At 42.3% G+C, this 22,967-nt stretch overlaps 1 protein-coding gene across 2 annotated transcripts in view; it reads left to right on the top strand.

Moving 5' to 3' along the window:
- LOC124776334 (alkaline phosphatase 4-like) overlaps positions 1–22,967 on the top strand; it is a 112,777-nt gene that overhangs the window by 77,447 nt on the left and 12,363 nt on the right. Inside the window, exons 3-5 of one of the 2 annotated variants that reach the window (XM_047251275.1) lie at positions 8,221–8,523; positions 14,458–14,673; positions 18,400–18,660. In XM_047251275.1, the coding sequence (XP_047107231.1) occupies positions 8,221–8,523; positions 14,458–14,673; positions 18,400–18,660 (780 nt within the window). Of the gene's footprint in view, positions 1–8,220; positions 8,572–14,457; positions 14,674–18,399; positions 18,661–22,967 lie in introns of both variants that reach the window. The other variant, XM_047251274.1, reaches the window with a different exon arrangement.

Here is a 22,967-nt window from a genome sequence, read left to right as displayed (position 1 = left end):
TTACGGACCTTGGGCCTGCCGGCAGAAGCTAGCGGCAGTCGCTCTGCCGGCAGAGCCGCCACTCTCAGGTAGACGCCAAGTGCGGGAGGCTCCACTGCGCCCCACGCCTCTGTCTGGCGTCTCTGCCAGCAGGCTTGCCGTGGCATCCCAGTGCGGCAGGGCCCTTAGCATGCTGTCCACAAGACCGCCGACACGATGTTGCCAGAGCCTGTTCCACTCTCTCGTGGCAGACTTGAGCAACAACGTGTCGCCCGTCTCGTGGAAAGCGTTCTAAGGAAGATCAAGGTATGTTAGCACAGGATGGAACAACACGGTACAGCAGCAGATTTAGATTTCACGCACGTGAAAGAAAAAGTGCACTTTCAAACATAGTGTCTCTTGATTTTGATTATTCTTTTGTTTTTATTTGACAGTAATTTTTTTATTTTACTTTTTTAGTTTCATAAGGCTCAGTTTTTCATCCCCTTCGGTCTAAACCCTCTCACGTTCATAGGTACATATGTGGTGTATTACTTTTTTTTTGGGGGGGGGGGTATATACAGGCTGATCCAGTGATAATGTTACACCCAGAGATGGTGGAGAAAGCTGAGGTAAAGGACACTGGTCCGGAAACGACCGAATCGAAAGTTCTAAGCGGAAATCGTTCTGATACCTTAAGAACCATGAGCACTTGTTCATCTTTGCTACTGTGAAACACATATCTTGCACTGAACAAGTACTCAAAACTCTTAAGGCATGCGCTTTACAGATATGCTGTCTCTCTGTTTAAATACTTTTCCTGTAAAGTGAGATTTGAAAACTGTTAATTGTTGTTATAGATTGTCTTTAAAAATCGTAATGAAATAACTTCTGTCTATTTTTGTTTGATCACAGTAATGCAGTTAATAAAGAATATTATTTTCCGGCTAAGCTCAGTTGTATTTGCAATTAGAATATTACGTATTACAATGTTTACGTAAGGTGGAGGTAGGCATAAAGGTTCGCACTGGCCTGTGTAGAACTTATTTAGCTTATGTGGTAATATTGACTGCCTTATAAATACTTTACTGTTACATAGGTTAATGCTTTCATTCATTTTATACAGCAAAACTCTTTACTGTTCACAAAAATATTATAAGTGCCTACGTTAGTCCAGGTCAAGTCTCAAGTTGGACTTCAAGTCAGTATTCAGTAGAAAACGTTTAGAAATTATACTGCCCAGCTTCTCTGTTGTTCTGAAAACTAAACAATTTCAATCGGCGTAGGCTCTGAGTCTTTTGCACGGTTTGTTGAAATTCATATCTGCCGCATAATGGCGGCGGCTGGGTCGTCAGAATGATGTTCGAACAGCTAAAAATGCTAAACGCTAAAAAACCTTAATGAATTTTAGATGAAAGTGTATTTACAGTACTTGAATAATTCCAACAAATGCTCTATAATCATATATTGAAATATTGAACAAATTTACTCACACACACAAACGCACCTCATTGCTCCAGCAGAAACAGTTCGACCATTCGTTCTTTTTCAATAACTATTACTTTAATTAGAGAAATAATTTTTGATAAATAAAATACGTGCTACATTTTCAACACACAATGATTCTTAGCGTTTTGTGAATGTTTGTTACAAAAGACAAATCCTTGTAACGTGCTCTAGAGCAGAATAGTGTGAGCCGGTCTAAAACAATTTTCAAGAATACATTTACGTCAACACTACAACTGTGAGTGATTTGATGTGGTTAGAATGACTGAAATGTATAACACTGTGCCACTTCTTCAGCATATTGATATTTCCAGATAATATTGCTCAAAGTCTTAATTGTATTGTTTATTTATATTGTGCTCTGCATACCACGCTTTTTTCGTCAGAGCACAGGTTTCGTTCTTGCTTGTTAAATCATCGTCAGTGGTAGGGTTCCTACTCTGTTCCATGCTTTCAATAGTGATGTGATATCTGTATGCACATTTCGCAAGAAAATTCCCCTCTGACACAGGTGCTGTGCGGGAGACCATAAACGGCGAACAATAAAACTCAAGAAGGCCGATAACGAAGTCTACCGAGGCCGGTTTAAGGCTGAAGCAATACAAGCGACCTCTGGGACGCCAAGCTGAGAGGGTCGCCAGACGCATCCCAAGTTCAAACTTTGTATATATGGCATTTCATAATTAGTAGCGAAAACTGACACGGCTGAAAGGAAAGGATGGTAGAAGAAAAAACCTATCGGTCGACAAAGTTCCACAAACGAGCTGTTCGCAAGATAACTGCGAATGTGTGGTTAGCAGCTGCCACCGACTTCAGTATGAAATAGTGTCCTGCAAAAAGATAGTTTTGTGGAGATTTTTGGCAGTACTTTGCGTAAGCTTACGTACTTTCCTGACTTTACCTCAGTTTGTAGTCATTTGTGAAAGGAGTTTTTTGACGCACAAGCTTGTCAAGACAAACCCTAGGTCAACACTTTATCAAGAAAGTCTGTGTTGACTGTCAAATTTGGCCATTGAAAGCGATACCTTCAAATCAATAGACTCATTTCAGTGATTTTGTTAAGTTAAAGGCTACAAAAATTTCAGTCTAATGTTTTTATGCAAGGGGAAAATTGTAGACATTTATACTGAACAACTGTAAGATTTATACCCCGTTAATCCGAAAGGTTTCGAGATTAGATTACTAAAAAATAGAGAAAAATTAATTTGGTGATTTTAATACATCATGTGTCTTGCATAGTCTTCTCCCACTTGAGTACGACACACAGAATGTTCATGCGCCCGTGTGAAACGACCAGAAAATGCCTTCTTTAAGATGATGTTCAACTCTTGTGTCACACTGGCTTCAGTGTCGGTTATGTCGTCAAAGCATTCATCCTTCATGTGATTTCTGCACTTCGTCGTTCTGTGGCAGGTTCGTATTGACTACAACAACTCTCAACACCTGTGATCATTTTTTCCAGCCCGTGTTTTGCTTTTCAGCGAAACAGCAGCAGATATTCACATCTCATCGTTTTTGTTCGGGAGTCAAACTATGCAGGACAAACTTTGCACTCACTCTCTTCTTCATGACATTCTGGACAATGCCTTCACAGTTTCAAAAAAATGTTCAAATGTGTGTGAAATCTCATGGGACTTAACTGCTAAGGTCATCAGTCCCTAAGCTTCCACACTACTTAACCTAAATTATTCCCGAGGGAAGCCCGCCCGGTTGGCCGTGCGATCTAACGCACGGCTTTCTGGGCGCGAAGGAGCGCCTGGTCCCCGGCACGACTCCGCCCGGCGGATTTGTGTCGAGGTCTGGTGAACTGGCCAGTCTGTGGATGGTTTTTAGGCGGTTTTTCAATCTGCCTCGGCGAATGCGGGCTGGTTCCCCTTATTCCGCCTCAGTTACACTATGTCGGCGATTGCTGCGCAAACAAGTTCTCCACCATTACTCTACCACGCAAACATAGGGGTTACACTCGTCTGGTGTGAAGGCGATCCCTGGGGGGGTCCACAGGGGCCGAACCGCACAGTAACCCTGGGTTCGGTTTGGGGCGGCGGAAGGGTTAAGTGGACTGCGGTAGTCGTCGTGGGGTTGTGGACCACTGCGGCTACGGCTACGGCGGGGACGGAGCCTCTCCGTCGTTTCTAGGCCCCTGGTTAACATACAATACATACAATGCCCGAGGGAGGACTCGAACCTCCGCCGGGACCTTCACAGTTTCATTTAGAGATGTTGCTCCGTTATGATGTGTGACACAACAACACTGAAACACTGCGGCCGCACGTCCACTGCTTAACACTACCCGCCCTCCGCTGACTGCTCGAATGCACGTCTGTTGTTCACAATTGTTAGTTCAAGCTGCTGCCGTAGATACTGCGCTGGTGTCACTCACACGGCACGAATAGAATCGCTCTCGGAACTTTTTGGACAGATAGTGTATACGACTTCATTAATAGAATATTTCTCTCTCGTATCACACAAAATTTGTGTTTTAATTTCGAGTTTCAAGCATAAACATTTTGACCACGTTTATCAATGTTCAACTACTTTCATGGTACATTTTCTAAAATTTAAGGAGGGCATGCTGAAAAAAAATGCCTCAGAATTTTTTTATTTGAAAAGCGTTAAAGATCTTTAAATAAAACGAACGGTATTAACAGCCTACATCTTTCTTCTTCATGTCTGCATATTTACAGCCCCCTGTCACTAGACGGCTCCGAATAGTAGAGTGTAACGTGTCAGAGTGTAAAGTGACTATGTTGGTGCGTGAGAAACAGCGTGCTGAAATTGGGTTTCGAATTCAAATGTTCGTCCACTTACTGGAGCATCCTGTCCTTCAGCGCGACAGGAGTGCTGCGACATCTGCAGTAATCCGACGCTTTGGGTTCATTCTCTTCGATCATTCTCCACACAGTCCTGACGTGGCCGCATACGATTTTCGTCTGTTTGCCAAACTTACAAAACATCTTCGAGGACTTTACTCTGATAGTGATGAAGTGATGGAAAAGAGAAATCGATCCGTCCCTGAGCCCACTAGTACGAGGGTCACTCCAAAAGAAATGCACACTTTTTTTTTAAATCCATCTTTTATTCTACATGTCTGAAAGTTTTACAGTGTGTAGATACATTGCCGGCCGGAGTGGCCGTCCGGTTCTAGGCGCTACAGTTTGGAGCCGAGCGACCGCTACGGTCGCAGGTTCGAATCCTGCCTCGGGCATGGATGTGTGTGATGTCCTTAGATTAGTTAGGTTTAATTAGTTCTAAGTTCTAGGCGACTGATGACCTCAGAAGTTAAGTCGCATGGTGCTCAGACCCATTTGAACCATTTTTTGTAGATACATCCTTTAAGAACAATATTTTCATTTGTACACATAATTTCTACCCCTCTCAACTACCTTACGCCGTCTTGAAACCAGCGCCTGTATACCCGCACGGTAAAATTGTAGACCAACCTGTTGGAGCCACCGTTTGGCAGCGTGCACAAGGGAGTCATCATCTTCAAACCTTGTTCCACGAAGAGAGCCTTTCAGTTTCTCAAAGAGATGATAGTCACATGGAGCCAGGTCAGGACTGTAAGGCGGGTGTTTCAGTGTTTTTTGTTGTTTTTCTTGTTTCTTTGTGAGCCACTGTCAACATCCTGGGAACCCACCTGGCACAAACCTTCTTTAACGCCAACACTTTCAGTATTCTGCAAACACTTCCTTCCCCTATCCCAACGTAGCGTGACAATTCGTCCTCTCTCTGCACATTGTCTGGAGTGTGTGCAGTACGAGGCCTGCCGCTGCGAGGACAATCCTCAATATTGCCGTGCCCGCTTTCATCACGTAACCTGCTTGCCCACCGACTAACTGTACTCCGATCGACAGCAGCATCTCCATACACCTTTTTCAACCTCTTGTGGATGTTTCCCACTGTCTCGTTTTTACAGCACAGGAATTCTATGACAGCACGTTGCTTCTGACGAACGTCAAGTGTAAATCATGGAATTCTTTTAGATAAGCTAAATCATTATGGTTTGAGGGGGGCAGTGCACAAATGGTTTAATTCATACTTAACCGGAAGAATGCAGAAAATTGAAATAAGTGGTTCATGTAATGTTAAAACAACAGCTGATTCCTCAAACTGGGGGGCTATCAAGTATGTGGTCCCACAGGGTTCGGTCTTAGGTCCTGTACTGTTCTTGATATACATTAATGACTTACCATTCCACATTGATGAAGATGCAAAGTTAGTTCTTTTTGCTGATGATACAAGTATAGTAATAACCTCCAAAAACCAAGAACTAAGTGATGTAATTGTAAATGATGTTTTTCACAAAATTATTAAGTGGTTCTCAGCAAACGGACTCTCTTTAAATTTTGATAAAATGCAGTATATACAGTTCCGTACAGTAAATGGCACAACTCCAGTAATAAATATAGACTTCGAACAGAAGTCTGTAGCTAAGGTAGAATTTTCAAAATTTTTAGGTGTGTCCATTGACGAGAGGTTAAACTGGAAGCAACACATTGATGGTCTGCTGAAACGTCTGAGTTCAGCTACGTATGCTATTAGGGTTATTGCAAATTTTGGTGATAAGAATCTCAGTAAATTAGCTTAGTATGCCTACTTTCATTCACTGCTTTCGTATGGCATCATATTCTGGGGTAATTCATCGTTGAGTAGAAAAGTATCCATTGCTCAAAAACGTGTAATCAGAATAATTGCTGGAGCCCACCCACGGTCATCCTGCAGACATCTATTTAAGGATCTGGGGATCCTCACAGTAACCTCACAGTATATATATTCACTTATGAAATTTGTTGTTAATAATCCAACCTAGTTCAAAAGTAATAGCAGTGTGCATAGCTATAACACCAGGAGAAAGGATGATCTTCACTATGCAGGGTTAAATCTGACTTTGGCACAAAAAGGGGTAAATTATGCTGCCACAAAAGTCTTTGGTCACCTACCAAACAGCATCAAAAGCCTGACAGATAGCCAACTAACATTTAAAAATAAATTAAAAGAATTTCTAGATGACAACTCCTCCTACTCATTGGCTGAATTTTTAGATATAAATTAAGGGAAAAAAAAGAAAACTTAATCATTAGTGTCATGCAATATTTTGTGTAATGTAATATCTTGTACAGACATCTTTTATTAACTTGACACGTTCCACATCATTACGAAGCGTCGCATTCATGATCTATGGAACAAGTATTAACCTAATCTAATTTAGGAGCCATCTTGAAGACATGCTGTGACGGCGCCACTCACGGGAACAGGTTGAACTAAGTTTGAAAACAAGCGGGAAGGATGTATCTACACACCGTAAAACTTTCACACATGCAGAATGAAAACTGTATTTTTACAAAAATAGTGTGCATTTCTTTTGGAGTGACCCTCATACTAAGGCAGCTTGTTCGGATGGCAAGTAACGTAGGTCATGGGCACCCGCGGGGCATAAGGAAGCGAGGGCAACGATTGTTTTTCCGCTACCCGCCTCGACCCTCTCGAGCACTCTCCTCACAAGGGATCCTCCCCATCGCACCCCCCTCAGATTTAGTTATAAGTTGGCACAGTGGATAGGTCTTGAAAAACCGAACACAGATCAACTGAGAAAACAGGAAGAAGTTGTGTGGAACTATGAAAAAATAAGCAAAATATACAAACTGAGCAGTGCACGCGAAGATAGGCAACATCATTGACATTTCGAGATAAGGAGCGCCGTGGTCCCGTGGTTAGCATGATCAGCTGCGGTAGGAGAGGTCCTTGGTTCAAGTCTCCCCTAAAGCGAAAAATTTTTCTTTATTTTAGCAAAGTTATGATCTATCCATTCGTTCATTGACGTCTCTGTTCACTGTAATAAGTTTAGAGTGTGTGTTTTGCGACCGCACCGCAAAACCGTGCGATTAGTAGACGAAAGGACGTGCCTCTCCAATGGGAACCGAAAACTTTTGATCGCAAGGTCATAGGTCAACCGATTCCTCCACAGGAAAACACGTCTGATATATTCTATACGGCACTGGTGACGGCATGTGCGTCACATGACAGGAATATGTTGTCGACCCACCTAACTTGTACACTTGGCGAATGGCTAAAAAGATTCTTCTACGTTGCCCGATTTAGGTTTTCCTGTGGATGTGATAATTACTCCCAAAAAAGTGATGAAACATAAGAGTTTGTCACATAAACTGCAAGAAATGAATCCAAAAGTCTCACACTCGCACACTTTTCCCTGTGCTCTGTCAAAACATATGTTTTTTACGTTTTCAAATTTTTCCGTGTGTAGACCGTCAAATCCTGCATATGTCCAAGCAAATCTGGTCCTGGAATTTTGGAGAGTTAAGTTGATTATGTGTGAGTGCCTGAACGTTGATAATTGTCTGAAAATAAAAAATTAAACTTTTTGCTCGAAGGAAGACTTGAACCAGGGACCTCTCGTTCCGCAGCTGCTCACGCTAACCACGTGACCACGGCGCTCCTTATCTCGGAATGTCCATGAAGTTGCCTATCTTCGCGTGCACTACTCAGTTTGTATATTTTGCTTATTTTTTCATAGTTCCACACAACTTCTTCCTGTTTTCTCGATTGATCTGTGTTCCGTTTTTCAAGGCCTATCCACTGTGCCAACTTATAACTAAATCTGAGGGGGGTGCAATGGGGAGGTTCCCTTGTCAGTTGTCTACTGCACTGTAGGGTAGTGCGTCTCCTACCTTTCAGTCCGCTAGATGTAAGGAGTGCAATCTGCAGTAAGACTCAGTGTGGCGGTTTGCACGGTTGCAGGTGGGTGACTCGGCGGCAACGGGCACGGCGTTCCTGACGGGCGTGAAGACGTCCAACGGCGTGCTGGGGATGGACGCGTCGGTGGTGGCCAAGCAGTGCCCGCGGCCGGCGGACGTGGCGGCGCGGCCGACGTCGCTGGCCGGCTGGGCGCAGGCGGCGGGCCGCGTCGCCGGCGTCGTCACCACGACGCGCATCACGCACGCCACGCCCGCCGCGCTGTACGCGCGCTCCGCGCACCGCGACTGGGAGTGCGACACCGAGCTGCCCGAAGGCTGCCACCAGCTCGACATAGCGCGCCAGCTGGTGCGTACCGCCGACACACACAGCCGGTATACAGGGTGTTACAAAAAGGTACGGCCAAACTTTCAGGAAACATTCCTCACACACAAAGAAAGAAAATATGTTATGTGGACATATGTCCGAAAACGCTTACTTTCCATGTTAGAGCTCATTTTATTACTTCTCTTCAAACCACATTAATCATGGAATGGAAACACACAGCAACAGAACGTACCAGCGTGACGTCAAACACTTTCTTACAGGAAATGTTCAAAATGTCCTCCGTTAGCGAGGATACATGCATCCACCCTCCGTCGCATGGAATCCCTGATGCGCTGATGCAGCCCTGGAGAATGGCGTATTGTATCACAGCCGTCCACAATACGAGCACGAAGAGTCTCTACATTTGGTACCGGGGTTGCGTAGACAAGAGCTTTTCAAATGCCCCCATAAATGAAAGTCAAGAGGGTTGAGGTCAGGAGAGCGTGGAGGCCATGGAATTGGTCCGCCTCTACCAATCCATCGGTCACCGAATCTGTTGTTGAGAAGCGTACGAACACTTCGACTGAAATGTGCAGGAGCTGAATCGTGTATGAACCACTAGTTGTGTCGTACTTGTAAAGGCACATGTTCTAGCAACACAGGTAGAGTATCCCATATGAAATCATGATAACGTGCTCCATTGAGCGTAGGTGGAAGAACATGGGGCCCAATCAAGACATCACCAACAATGCCTGCCCAAACGTTCACAGAAAATCTGTGTTGATGACGTGATTGCAAAATTGCCTGCGGATTCTCGTCAGCCCACACATGTTGATTGTGAAAATTTACAATTTGATCACGTTGGAATGAAGCCTCATCCGTAAAGAGAACATTTGCACTGAAATGAGGATTGACACATTGTCGGATGAACCATTCGCACAAGTGTACCTGTGGAGGCCAATCAGCTGCTGATAGTGCCTTCACACGCTGTACATGGTACGGAAACAACTGGCTCTCCCGTAGCACTCTCCATACAGTGATGTGGTCAACGTTACCATGTACAGCAGCAACTTCTCTGACGCTGACATTAGGGTTATCGTCAACTGCACGAAGAATTGCCTCGTCCATTGCAGGTGTCCTCGTCGTTCTAGGTCTTCCCCAGTCGCGAGTCATAGGCTGGAATGTTCCGTGCTCCCTAAGACGCCGATCAATTGCTTCGAACGTCTTCCTGTCGGGACACCTTCGTTCTGGAAATCTGTCTCGATACAAACGTATCGCGCCACGGCTATTGCCCCGTGCTAATTCATACATCAAATGGGCATCTGCCAACTCCGCATTTGTAAACATTGCACTGACTGCAAAACCACGTTCGTGATGAACACTAACCTGTTGATGCTACGTACTGATGTGCTTGATGCTAGTACTGTAGAACAATGAGTCGCATATCAACACAAGCACCGAAGTCAACATTATCTTCCTTCAATTGGGCCAACTGGCGGTGAATCGAGGAAGTACAGTACATACTGACGAAACTAAAATGAGCTCTAACATGGAAATTAAGCATTTCCGGACACATGTCCACATAACATCTTTTCTTTGTTTGTGTGTGAGGAATGTTTCCTGAAAGTTTGGCCGTACCTTTTTGTAACACCCTGTATAACGAGCAGTCAAATGAAAACTGAGCATCCGTTACGACGGGACCACGGAATGGTTCTATTTAAAAATAATCACCATAAGCGTTAAGACATTTACCCGACTGGGAGACGAAGCGATCAGTGGCTGTTTCGCAGAACACGGTAGGTCTCTGACGGATCAACTGCACCCACTTTTACACTTTCTCGCCCATCTGAAACCGACGTCCGCCCGTGCCTTTCTTTAGGTCCCCAAGGATCTGAAAATCGCACCATTCGGGCTGTACGAAGGATGTTGTAGTGTTTTCCAACCAAATTGCTCAGGTGTAGTTTTCATCCGATTGGCAGTGTGGAGGCGGGCGCTACCGTGCAGCTTACTGGAATTTGTGTAAACAACTTCGAATTTCTTTGGTGGGGGGAGATGTGGGACGTTCCCACTGCTATGACTGTGGTTCGATGAACCCTCTGCCAAGCACTTAAATGTGAATTGCAGAGTAATCATGTAGATGTAGATTTGGCTTTGCCGTTTGCCCTCAGGCTCAAAATGGCTCTGAACACTATGGGACTTAACTTCTGAGGTCATCAGTCCCCTAGAAATTAGAACTACTCAAACCTAACTAACCTAAGGACAGCACACACATCCATGCCCGAGGCAGGATTCGAACCTGCGACAGTAGCGGTCACACGGTTCCAGACTGTAGCGCCTAGAACCGCTCGGCCACCCCGGCCTGCCCCTCGGGCTCGGAATGGTGTCACCGCGTAAGGTGACGATGACCTTCTTCTTCGTCTGAGGGCCCTCTGCTCACCAAGTTCCTCGAGCGTGGAACCATAATCGATGCGTAACGCTATGAAGACATTTTGCAGAAACTGCGATGCGCCATAAAGTCAAAATGCCCTTAATACTGTCAGAGGGAGTCATACTGTTCTATCGCACACTGCCAGTCGGATGGAGGCTACACTTCAGCGATTTGGTTGAGTAACACTGCTCCGTCCTCCATACAACCTGAATTTTCAACGTGTGATTGTCACGGTCTAAGGCGCTGCAGTCATGTACTGTGCGGCTGGTCCCGGCGGAGGTTCGAGTCTTCCCTCGAGCATCGGTGTGTGTGTCTGTCCTTAGGATAATTTAGGTTAAGTAGTGTGTAAGCTTAGGGACTGATGACCTTAGCAGTTAAGTCCCATAAGACTTCACACACATTTGAACTTTTTTTTTTTTTTTATTGTCACGTTTTTGTCGACCTGAAGAAAGACGTACATGAACGTCAGTTTCAGCTGGATGACGAAGTGCAAGAGAGGGTGCAGTTGTGGATTCGTCAGTGGCCGACCATGTTCTTTATATATACTGTCTCGTTTCCCTGTGCGATAAATGTCTTAATGCATATGATGATTACTTTTGAATGGAATCACTTCCTGATCCTGTTGTGTAGGCGTTCGGTTTTCATTTGATGCCCTCTTAGTAAGCGTGCTGACTCGCCAAACTGCTGTCCAGCGTAGTTATATGCACCTACAGATCCACACAGAGAAGTCTCGTTAGCCTGCCAGTCGGTAAAGAAGTACTGTAGCACCAGCAGTGTGTTGCACGCATGCTAGTTGCTCTGCATTCTTTCTCAAACAATTTTACAGAAACAATTAGGTGGAAAAATATTCTTTCATTGCTTATACGCTTATATGCCGGCTTCATGGTCAATCAATTGCCTCTGTTTTCGTTAATGGTCACTGTGATACCCCCAAATTAAGTAATCCATGGCACAAAATCTCAGTTCACCATTCCCTATCCACACATATACCCCCTAGCACATATTCATACTACCCGCATAACACATCATTCATGCTGGGCAGCCTAGATGTCAGACATTACCAACTCTGTTTTGTGCCCATCCCGTCCCTAAGGGAGCTAGGTGGTGCTTCCTCCCATCGTATTTCTTTCCAGAGAGTAAGTTGTGTGTGTAGCACATTTGGCTGAAAGTAATCCATTTGTTTAGGAAGAGATGTTGAACATACATAGACATATACATTTATTTTTCATCTGTATCCAGTGAGCTAGCAGTTACAAAATACATGAAATATAATACTGGCAAATACAAAATGAAGAACTGCTAAGCCAACAACACCACAATACCGAAGATAATTAACACAATGATGATAACATAATAAGTGCAATGGCCTGGATTAATAAGAGGGGTTAAAAGAAAATTAAAAAATAAATAATTTGTAAAAATAAAGAACAACTGGTCAGCATTATATTTAATCGATAATTAACAGCTACTACTGAGCAGCATTAGATTATGTCATGTTAAATAATTGTATGGGTTAGAGTTGAAATGTGCCAGCATCAGATTCTTCCCTCTTAAGCCTCCGAATCAGAAAACAGAGTTCTTGAACATTTTATTACTGTAAATGGCACAGAGCTACAGATATAACAACAATTTGTAGAAATTACTTCCGTTGGTCCAGGTATTCAGCCACAATATATATGGGTCATAAAATATATATGGATTTCTCTGTAAGGAACTGCTTATGGGCTGTTTAAATTTTGATAGTTCATTGACAGCAGATTTAATCTGAGGTGGGAGAACATCACACTTTTGTGCTGGTGTGATGCACTCCTTTCTGTACCATGCTGAGGTTCTTTAGCTCGGAAATGTATGTCAAGGTTTCCCCATGTATTGTGACTGTCATAGTTGATGTTTAATTTGTGCAGAAACTGATTCTTACAAATAAAACACATCAGTGAGTGTATGTATTGGGATTTTCTAGTCAGAATTCCTAATTTTTTTAGTAAGTTTCTACGTAAGTATCTACTGTGACCCCAACACCCAACTCTTATTATTCTCTTTTGAGTGGCATAAATTTTTATTGGTTGTGGTTGCACCCCTCCCCTCCCAGAATGTAATGCCTTAAGACAATAGTAAATGGACGCAGCTGAAGTATACAGATTTGACAGCATCGATTTCACAAATAGAAGTAATAATATGGTCAGCCCAGGAGGCTGAACTTAACCTTTTTGGAAGGTCAAGAATACGTTCAGAGCATTATAGGGGGGTGGGGGGGGGGGGGGGGAGTAGAACATCAAACGCGCTGACTTGGAGCAGGAGAGGCACCACAGGACATTTTATTTTCTACTGTCTATACTTTTACAAAGAAATTCATAAAACTTTGTCAGCATGACCAGGAAGGATTCGAGATTCACACTCATAGCAGATGAAGTTCAAAAACATAACAAAATAATTTTTTTTTACATGTGAAATTTCATCATTTTTTCGCTTACTATTGGCTGCATTTGTTGCTGTAGGTACATTTTTCTTCACAAGTAAGAGAGATTCTTTGATGAATTTTGCACAGCATACAAACCATACTTACAGGTGTATGAAACTCTAGAATTTTCCAAATCTATTAAAAACTGTGGTAAAAATTGAGATAATTAACTACAAAATTTGATTTTTTTTTCTAAAGACAAAGTTTAAAACGTAACAGCTCATTCATTTTTTCATAAATTAAATAGATTCTAGAGTTTCAGTCACCTGTAAGTATGGTTTGTATGCTTTGCAAAATTCATCGAACAGTCTCTCTTACTTATGAAGAAAAGTGTACCTACAACAACAAATGCAGGCAATAGTAAGTGAAAAAATGATGAAATTTCACATGTAAAAAATTATTTTGTTATGTTTTTGAACTTCTGCTGCTACGAGTGTGAATCATGAATCCTTCCTGGTCATGCTGACAAAGTTTTATGAATTTACTTGTAAAAGTATAGACAGTGGAAATTAAAATGTCCTGTGGTGCCTCTCCTGCTCCAAGTCGGCCCGTTTGACGTCCTACCCCCCCCCCCCCCCCCCCTTTTAAGATTATTCTAAATATATACACAAAGGAACATAGAAGATTCTAACTTATTAGGTCTTGATTAAATTAATGTTAATCTTTCTGTGCAATTCTTTACTTTGCTTGGGAATGAGTGAACAGTATTTTACCTGCATTTGAACAAATCACTTTGGAATTTCACCAGATACAGTGTTGGGAGTTTGTTCAAGATTACTGTTGATTGCTTTGTTACAATAAAGGTCGTATCATCAGCAAAAAGTGTAAAATAAGTCTCAGATGTGGTACACATCGCAAGGTTGTTAATAAAGATAAGGTAGAACAGGGGCCCAAGAACAGAGCCCTGTGGAACTCCAATGTTGACAGTTCCAATCTCAGTAAGGACTACAACCGTACGAGAGATGCGCAAAAATTGGATGACCTGTTAAAAATGTGCTTCCCTTGTTGGAAGTACTTCCCACTGAGCTGACTTCCAGATAGAAGTGTTGGCTTCTTCCGTAGAGTCAGAAAGGTATGACGGTATGCACAGGTGGAGGAGATGCCGGGCATGGAGCTGCGCGTGGTGCTGGGCGGCGGGCGCAAGCAGCTGGGCGACCTGGCGGCGGAAGAGCGCGACGGCACCGACGACGACGGCTCCTGCGGCCGCGCCGACGGCCGCAACCTGACGGCACAGTGGCTGCGCCTGCCCGGCCGCCGCCACCTCGTCCACACCAGGGAGCAGCTGCTGCAGGCCGACCTCGACAAGGTCTCTGCTCCACACACTGGTAGCCAGCTACAATTGGGAATGGGCTATACTCAGTATTGCCGTATGTCCCGCTCTTTGTGGCCTGTCCCAGTTTTTAGGAGTGTCACGACCCATCCCACATATACCAAAAGTCCCAACTTTTGGACACAGCTAACAATTTGAAGCCGCGCGGTCTAGGGCGCTGCAGTCGTGGACTGTGCGGCTGGTCCCGGTGGAGGTTCGAATCCTCCCTCGGGCATGGGTGTATGTTTGTCCTTAGGATAATTTAGGTTAAGCAATGTGTAAGCTTAGGGACTGATGACCTTAGCAGTTGAGTCCTATAAGGTATCACACACATTTGAACAATTTGAAATGTACTCTATACATATAAAACAAGAGGCAGCACATAGTAATATTTCGAATAGGACGGATATTAGTACATACGATGTACTCATATATCTACAGAATGGCAGTTGATTACAAATTCAGAAAAGCCGGGTGACTTTCTTTTCCAAGAGAACGAGCTTCACGAACTGAGCAAGTCAATAATGCATTGGCCTACCTCTGGCCCTTATGTGAGCAGTTATTCGGCTTCACATTGACTGATAGGAGTTGTTGTGTGTCCTCTGAGGGATATCGTGCCAAATTCTGTCCAGTTGGTGCATTAAAAATCCCAAACCGGTTGGAGGGTCCTGCCCATAACGCTCCATACGTTTCCAGTTGCGGAGAGGTCCAGTGATCTTGTTGGCCACAGTAGGGTTTGGCGAGCGTGAAGACAAGCAGTGGCAACTCTCGCCATGTCTCGGTGGGCATTATCTTGCAAAAATGTAAGCCCAGAATGGATTACAATGAAGGCAAACGAGGTGCAGAATATCGTTGACATACCTCTGTGCTGTATGGGTGCCACGGATGACAACCGAGGGGGTCCTGCTCTGAAATGAAATGGCACCCCAGACCATCATTCCTGGCTGTTGGGCCATATCACAAGTAACAGTTAGTTTGATATCGCATGCCACATCGCAGTTAACAGTTACATTTTATCACACCCCTGTCCGGGGCATCCAGACATGTCTTTGATGGTCATTGGAGCTCAGTTCGAAGCAGGCCTCACCACTGAAAACAATTCCACTCCAGTCAATGAGATTCCAGACCGAACGTGCCCGACATCACTGCAAATGAGATTGTTGATGTACAGAGGTCAACAGTAGCCGGCGCAAAGGGTGCTCTGAGCTCAGCTCTCGTTCTGCAAGCCTTCTATTAATCATCTTATATATTGATATGTTTGGTAAACATACTAATAGCAACTGTGCAGATCACATTATTCTTGTTGCTCTAACTGCTTCATAGCCATTTCAAGCAATGAAAAACTTCCTCAATGGATGACCCTTTTCCAGCTCAGTATGTCACTAAGCTTTTCCTCTGATGGGGCTGAGAGATTAAGTACAAGGGTGAATGAGAATATAACTTTCAAACTGGGAACAAAATGTCATTCTGGACAAGCCCTGGTTTAATGTGAGTCCTAATGATATCACTTGAGCTTTAGGCATGCACAGGGGATGGGAAGGGGGTATCCACTTTCCCACCAGGCATGAGGATCAACCTGTACAGAAACAATAGGCTTGGCTGATGTTAGTGCTAATGTTTTATAGTCCATCTGGACAACACCTAACCACATCCTGTCACAATAATCCAAAACATTTTCAAACACTTATTTCTTGAGCTGCTTGTGAAAAACCAATGGAGCATAGTCTATTGCGAACTAATACAGTAGTTGCCACTAACAGTCAATGATTGTGTGAATGTTCCTTGACACAAGCTGGCACATAGTATGCTGGGAATGTAAAGTACGTCAGTTCCCTTTTTTATGGCACCATGTAGAGCAGAAGTTCTCTCTGCTCATAGTCATGGAGTCAGAGAATGTTACTGTACTTCCACATCAATAATGTGGTGCCACTGCCCTCACACTTCAGTCAATAATATACAGTATGATTCATATTTCTTACATTCTTACAAATCCTGCACGGTGCAGTTCTTTGCATGGGCATGGGTGTACACTACATCCTGCTTCCATAATTCACAGTCTGTATTGAATTGCAAGAAACACAAATAGTACTGGAAGAATTGCCAGAGATATCTATACGAACACAATAAATGAAGTGCAGTTTTATGCTGGACAAACAGTTATGGTCTAAAACTGTAAAGGAATAAGGGTTAGTTTATATCAGTTTATCATAAGGACTGACATTTCTACCTCATATTTGTATAACTGACATAACTGAGGATCACAGATAACTAGAAGAAATCTGTTTACAGTGCACAATGTTACTGTGCTCCCTGATATGGGCCTTGGTGTAACAGTCACACTATGTTTCATTATGTTCTTGCAGAACTTGAATTTCAACTGAGGATTCTGCATCCCTGAGAAAAACATATTTTCATACAATTTTTGATTGTATTGCTGGTCAGTCAGTCAGATCTCATGTCTCCACACCAAACAATTCTTTTGCTCTTCAGAGAAATTATGTGTCAACACAGAATGTTCTAATCACGCACTGTAAATTGCATAAGTAGAATGTAATTCATTCATTGGTCAATGTGTGGAGTGTATACACCTATGTTTATGTATATGTGTATGGAGGGGAAGTGTGAGGGGAGGTTGAGCATATTCCAATGCATCCAGTGTCTTCATTTCAAGAGTATTTTTCTCTCAATATTAATGATTTGTCAATATGGAAATGTTGAAGTTTTAGTCAAAGGCACCTGGGAAAAAGGAGGGGGGGGGGGGGGGGGGGGGTGTTCTGTAGGAGGGAGCACTTGCTTGCTTTTGGAATCTGGGTACAAGACTCTATTTATTAGAGAATTCTCATTAATGTCTATCAGTGACTGTCAACAACTCTACTAAACTGCACATTTAACATTGCAGGTAATAATGTGAAATACCATGACTTTGAAATCAAAATGGAAGTGACCCTTTACAGAATACTAATGAAATAGTGCCTTTAATATTTTCTGGGGAATTTCCTCACAATTATCTTATTGGCTGCAGAAAAGCACTGATCCAACACCATGACACACAGATTTTGGTGGAAAATAAACATGACAGCAGCATATGTACCCATTGTTAGTCCCTAATTCTCTTAAGAATACGAATAGATGGCATGACAACAATGAAATAAATCAAGTAATGTGATGAAATGTGAAATTTTGTTAGTAAACAAGGTGTAGATGACATCAAAGCTGGATAAATCTTTTTTAAAAGTTTATTCCTTGCTTCTCCAATTTGAGGAGTATCTTTTGTACAGTATTTTCGCTGATATCCAACAGGATTTTCTTATTTGTTCTGACTTTCATTTCTATTTTATATTTTTAATGTTAAGTTTCAAACTAACCTTATGGGAATATGAAAAAATATTTTTTGTTAATATTTTATAGCTAGATTTCATAACTAGTTGGATAAAAAATGACACAGATATTCATATTAATAACATAAAAAAGCGACTCTATATATATTGTTGAAGTAGGGTTCTTATTTAGGTGTCAAAGTAATCTACCTTAAAAATACCAGACAGGTATCAATTGTTTGAGATACTGTGTACTTCTTATCAAATTTAGTGTGTGGGACACAGCGTGTTTGCAAACTCACCAAATCAGTTATATCAAAATGCAGTTTTAGAATATTACCTCCTCTTGACAAAATTTTTACATACACACTTGCCTGTAATTTTGTAGTTTGCATGTGTTTTGCAGGTGGACTACCTGATGGGACTTTTCAGTGCAGGACACATCCCATACACTGATGCTCGCCGGCCCAGAGAACATCCCTCTCTGGTAGAAATGACACAGCAAGCCCTGCGTCTATTGTCACGTCATAGCAATGGCTACTTTCTCCTTGTAGAAGGTGGCCGTATTGACCATGGCCACCACAAGAACTATGCCCGTCGTGCACTCGAGGAGACTCTTGAGCTTGAAGCAGCTGTTGCCGCAGCCCTCGCCCTCACTGACCCTAAGGTGTGTAACACATATCTCAATACACTAAAATCTTGTCAAAAAAGATTTCCTGTAAATCATTTGTTTTTCATTCTCATTTTTACATCATGTCTGCCTCTCTGTTTCAATACTACACTGAGGTGACAAGTCATGGAGTACCTCCTAATATCATGTTGGAGCTCCTTTAGCCCACTGTAGTGCAGCAACTCAACATGGGCTGGACTCAACAAGTCATTGAAAGTCCCCTGCAGAAATAATGAGTGATACTGCCTCTATAGCAGACCATAATTGTGAAAGTGTTACTGGTGCAGTATGGTGTTTGGGAACATACTGCAGTCACAGTGGCTCCAATATCGGTAGATTCCACTGACGACCGAAATCAGCCGGAGATGGCCAATCTTTTCAAACCAGTAAGCCACTATGCAAGCGATCACACTATAGCCAATCTTGTATCCCAAACCTACAGATTTTGGATGACATTCGATGAAATTCAAACCAGTTTGTTTTCTTCTGTCAAATCAACCAACGTTCTCGTACATGAAATATGGAGCATGAGAAGCTGATAAGTTTAGTCCAAGAAAGAGTGAGTTTGTGGCATCCTGAGGTTGAAAATATCGTAATCAGAATATATTCAGAATCTGTAGACTGAAATCACAGGTTTATTCAAAACCTCATATGGAAAAGTCTTTACTGGAAATTTTAGGCATAGATTATAACCTCAAGAAGTAATTCGTTCAAATGAAAGGGGTGGCACTTCTTATATACTTATAGCTATTGTACTGGATCTTTTTTGTTGTAGGTTGTCATTAGTTGTCTGCAAATTATTATTACAGCTTATTGGTGCTTTATACCAGTATGCCAGTAGGGTTGTGATTCTGTTAATATGAAATGGTTTGCATATGTGGTGTACAGTATATACTTCCTCATTTAAGTGCTGTAGGTTATCAGAGAATCTTAGTCTACATTTTATGCTTGTCTTTGACTCATGTGACAGTCATTGAAGGCTAATTGACATACGTCTGCACAACTTTAACCAAATGCAGTGAAACAGAATATTTACAACTTGATTTTCAAGTGTACCACAAATTACATCGAGTCTTCACAGAGGAAGACTGCACTGTAGTTCCTTCTCTAGATTGTCGCACAGATGACAAAATGATAGATATTGAAATAGACGACAGAGGGATAGAGATACAATTAAAATCGCTCAAAAGAGGAAAGGCGGCATTTACACAGAATATGCGAAGGACCTTGCCCCTCTTCTTGAAGCGGTGTACCTACAGTCTCTAGAAGAGCATAGCATTCCAAAGGATTGGAAAAGAGCACAGGTCATCCCTGTTTTCAAGAAGGGACGTCAAACAGATGTGCAAAACTATAGACCTATATCTCTAACGTCGATCAGTTGTAGAATTTTGGAACACGTGTTATGTTCGAGTATAATGACTTTTCTGGAGACTAGAAATCTACTCTGTAGGAATCAGCATGGGTTTCGAAAAAGACGGTCGTGTGAAACCCAGCTCACGCTATTCGTCCACGAGACTCAGAGGGCCATAGACACGGGTTCACATGCAGATGCCGTGTTTCTTGACTTCCGCAAGGCGTTCGATACAGTTCCCCACAGTCGATTAATGAACAAAGTAAGAGCATATGGACTGTCAGACCAATTGTGGGATTGGATAGAAGAGTTCCTAGATAACAGAACGCAGCATGTCATTCTCAATGGAGAGAAGTCTTCCAAAGTAAGAGTGATTTCAGGTGTGCCGCAGGGGAGTGTCGTAGAACCGTTTTTATTCACAATATACATAAATGACCTTGTGGATAACATCGGAAGTTCACTGAGGCTTTTTGCAGATAATGCTGTGGTGTATCGAGAGGTTGTAACAATGGAAAATTGTACTGAAATGCAGGAGGATCTGCAACGAATTGATGCATGGTGCAGGGAATGGCAATTGAATCTCGATGTAGACAAGTGTAATGTGCTGCGAATACATAGAAAGATAGATCCCTTATCATTTAGCTACAAAATAGCAGGTCAGCAACTGGAAGCAGTTAATTCCATAAATTATCTGGGAGTACGCATTAGGAGTGACTTAAAATGGAATGATCATATAAAGATGATCGTCGGTAAAGCAGATGCCAGACTGAGATTCATTGGAAGAATCCTAAGGAAATGCAATTCGAAAACAAAGGAAGTAGGTTACAGTACACTTGTTCGCCCACTGCTTGAATACTGCTCAGCAGTGTGGGATCCGTACCAGATAGGGTTGATAGAAGAGATAGAGAAGATCCAACGGACAGCAGCGCGCTTTGTTACAGAATCATTTAGTACTCACGAAAGCGTTACGGAGATGATAGATAAACTCCAGTGGAAGACTCTGCAGGAGAGACGCTCAGTAGCTCGGTACAGGCTTTTGTTGAAGTTTCGAGAACATGCCCTCACTGAAGAGTCAAGCAGTATATTGCTCCCTCCTACATATATCTCATGAAGAGACCATGAGGATAAAATCAGAGAGATTAGAGCCCACACAGAAGCATACCGACAATCCTTCTTTCCACGAACAATACGAGACTGGAATAGAAGGGAGAACTGATAGAGGTACTCAAGGTACCCTCCGCCACACACCATCAGGTGGCTTGCGGAGTATGGATGTAGATGTATATGTAGATGTAGATGTAGGTAACAGAATGCGTCTCCCGTCATCTCATATATGCATGAAATTTGTGTGGTTGTTCCAATAGATGAGGAAAGAGTGTATAGTGCTTGACACATTCTTTACAAGACAGGAAAGCTCATTCTCTTTAATAGCAGAAGCTGTTATGCAGGACTCACATCCAAGCACAGAGGTGTTGTGGTGTCACCCCACCCTAAGAGGTTAAAATCTAACTTATTTCATACATAGAATAGATAAGAGCCTAACCTAAACTAACACAACCTAATACCCTGCAAAAACTGACGAAAGAGATTGGACGCATTATGACCACGCTATCAGCCAATGTTATCAGGCGACTTCTAGTGACAGTGTCTGATGACTGTTGTCAGCGCCAGTACAAATGCTGTCTTAAAATACAACAGTTAAACAAGCATTTTAAAAATATGAAAAATGCAAAACAGACTACTGCAGAAAATGAACACAAGCACAGTTATAGTAGTGTGCTAATACCCACTGGGACAAATTTGATAAAAAGTAGCAGTGAAGGATAAATTAATTATGAGACAAGAAACTTAATTCGCTCAGATAGTAGTGTCTATGCAGGTTCCCAACTCATAATCAGCGGAATAATGAAAAGAAAGTCTGTAAATGATAAATATGTCTGCAAAGTAAACTGCGCCATAAAAGAACAATGTGATAGGCTTGGAACAATGTTCATAGATCCAAATAAATTCCTGAATGAGAACTGCCTGGGAAAGTGTGGTGTGCATCTAAATAGTTTGGGGTTCTTAATATTAAATAGGATGGTTACAGATGTCAGCAAAATAATAAAGAATAAGGGAAACTAAAATGGCTTGATAGGGATGAAAAAAATTAGCTGACAAATCCAAAAATAAGTATCATCCAGGAAATGAGGAAGAGCAGAATATAGAGCTAAAGATTGGTTTTTTAAACATCCAAAGGTTGAAGGACAAGGAATTGGTATTGAATTACTATCCATCACAGAATAAATTTGACTTCTTCTATTTAAGCGGACTTTGGGCCACAAAAGACACACCTCCACCTTGTAAGTTACAAAATTATGGTTTATTAAACAGTTACTACAGAAGAGTTCACAAGAAAGGTGGTGTAGCAATCTACGTTGGCAGATCAATCACTTGCACAATTGGTAACATAGATCTAGATTACTTGTATGAAGAACTGAATTTTGAAGCTACTGGTATAGTTATTAGCAGTATGAAGACAGCAGTAGCATCACTGCACACGTTTCCTAGTGGTATTATTAGTGTATTCTTAGAAAAATTGCACTCTCTGAGAACAGATTTACCAACTATGAACATTATAATAGGTGGTGATCTTAATTACGATTTTGATATGTCAACCGATACACACTGTGTTAGTGATTTGAAAAACATATTACAACAGCTCAATCTACATTGTGTTAACTATAACCCACGAAGGAACTAGCGTATTTAGACAATATATTTGCTAATTTTAAATGTGCACAAGATCAATGTGATGTAACAATTTTCCCCTTTTCTTGCCACAAATCAGTGTCCTTAATGTATGCTAACAGAATCAGAAGATTTTGAAATGTGGTGCTACAGAAGAATGCTGAGATTAGATGGGTAGATCACATAACTACATCTACATCTACATCTACATCCATACTCCGCA

This window comes from Schistocerca piceifrons, chromosome 2 (genome assembly GCF_021461385.2).
Source record: "Schistocerca piceifrons isolate TAMUIC-IGC-003096 chromosome 2, iqSchPice1.1, whole genome shotgun sequence".
NCBI classification, from domain to species: domain Eukaryota; kingdom Metazoa; phylum Arthropoda; class Insecta; order Orthoptera; family Acrididae; genus Schistocerca; species Schistocerca piceifrons.
Note: the sequence above shows the minus strand (reverse complement) of the source record. Positions and strands in the feature narration are given on the sequence as shown.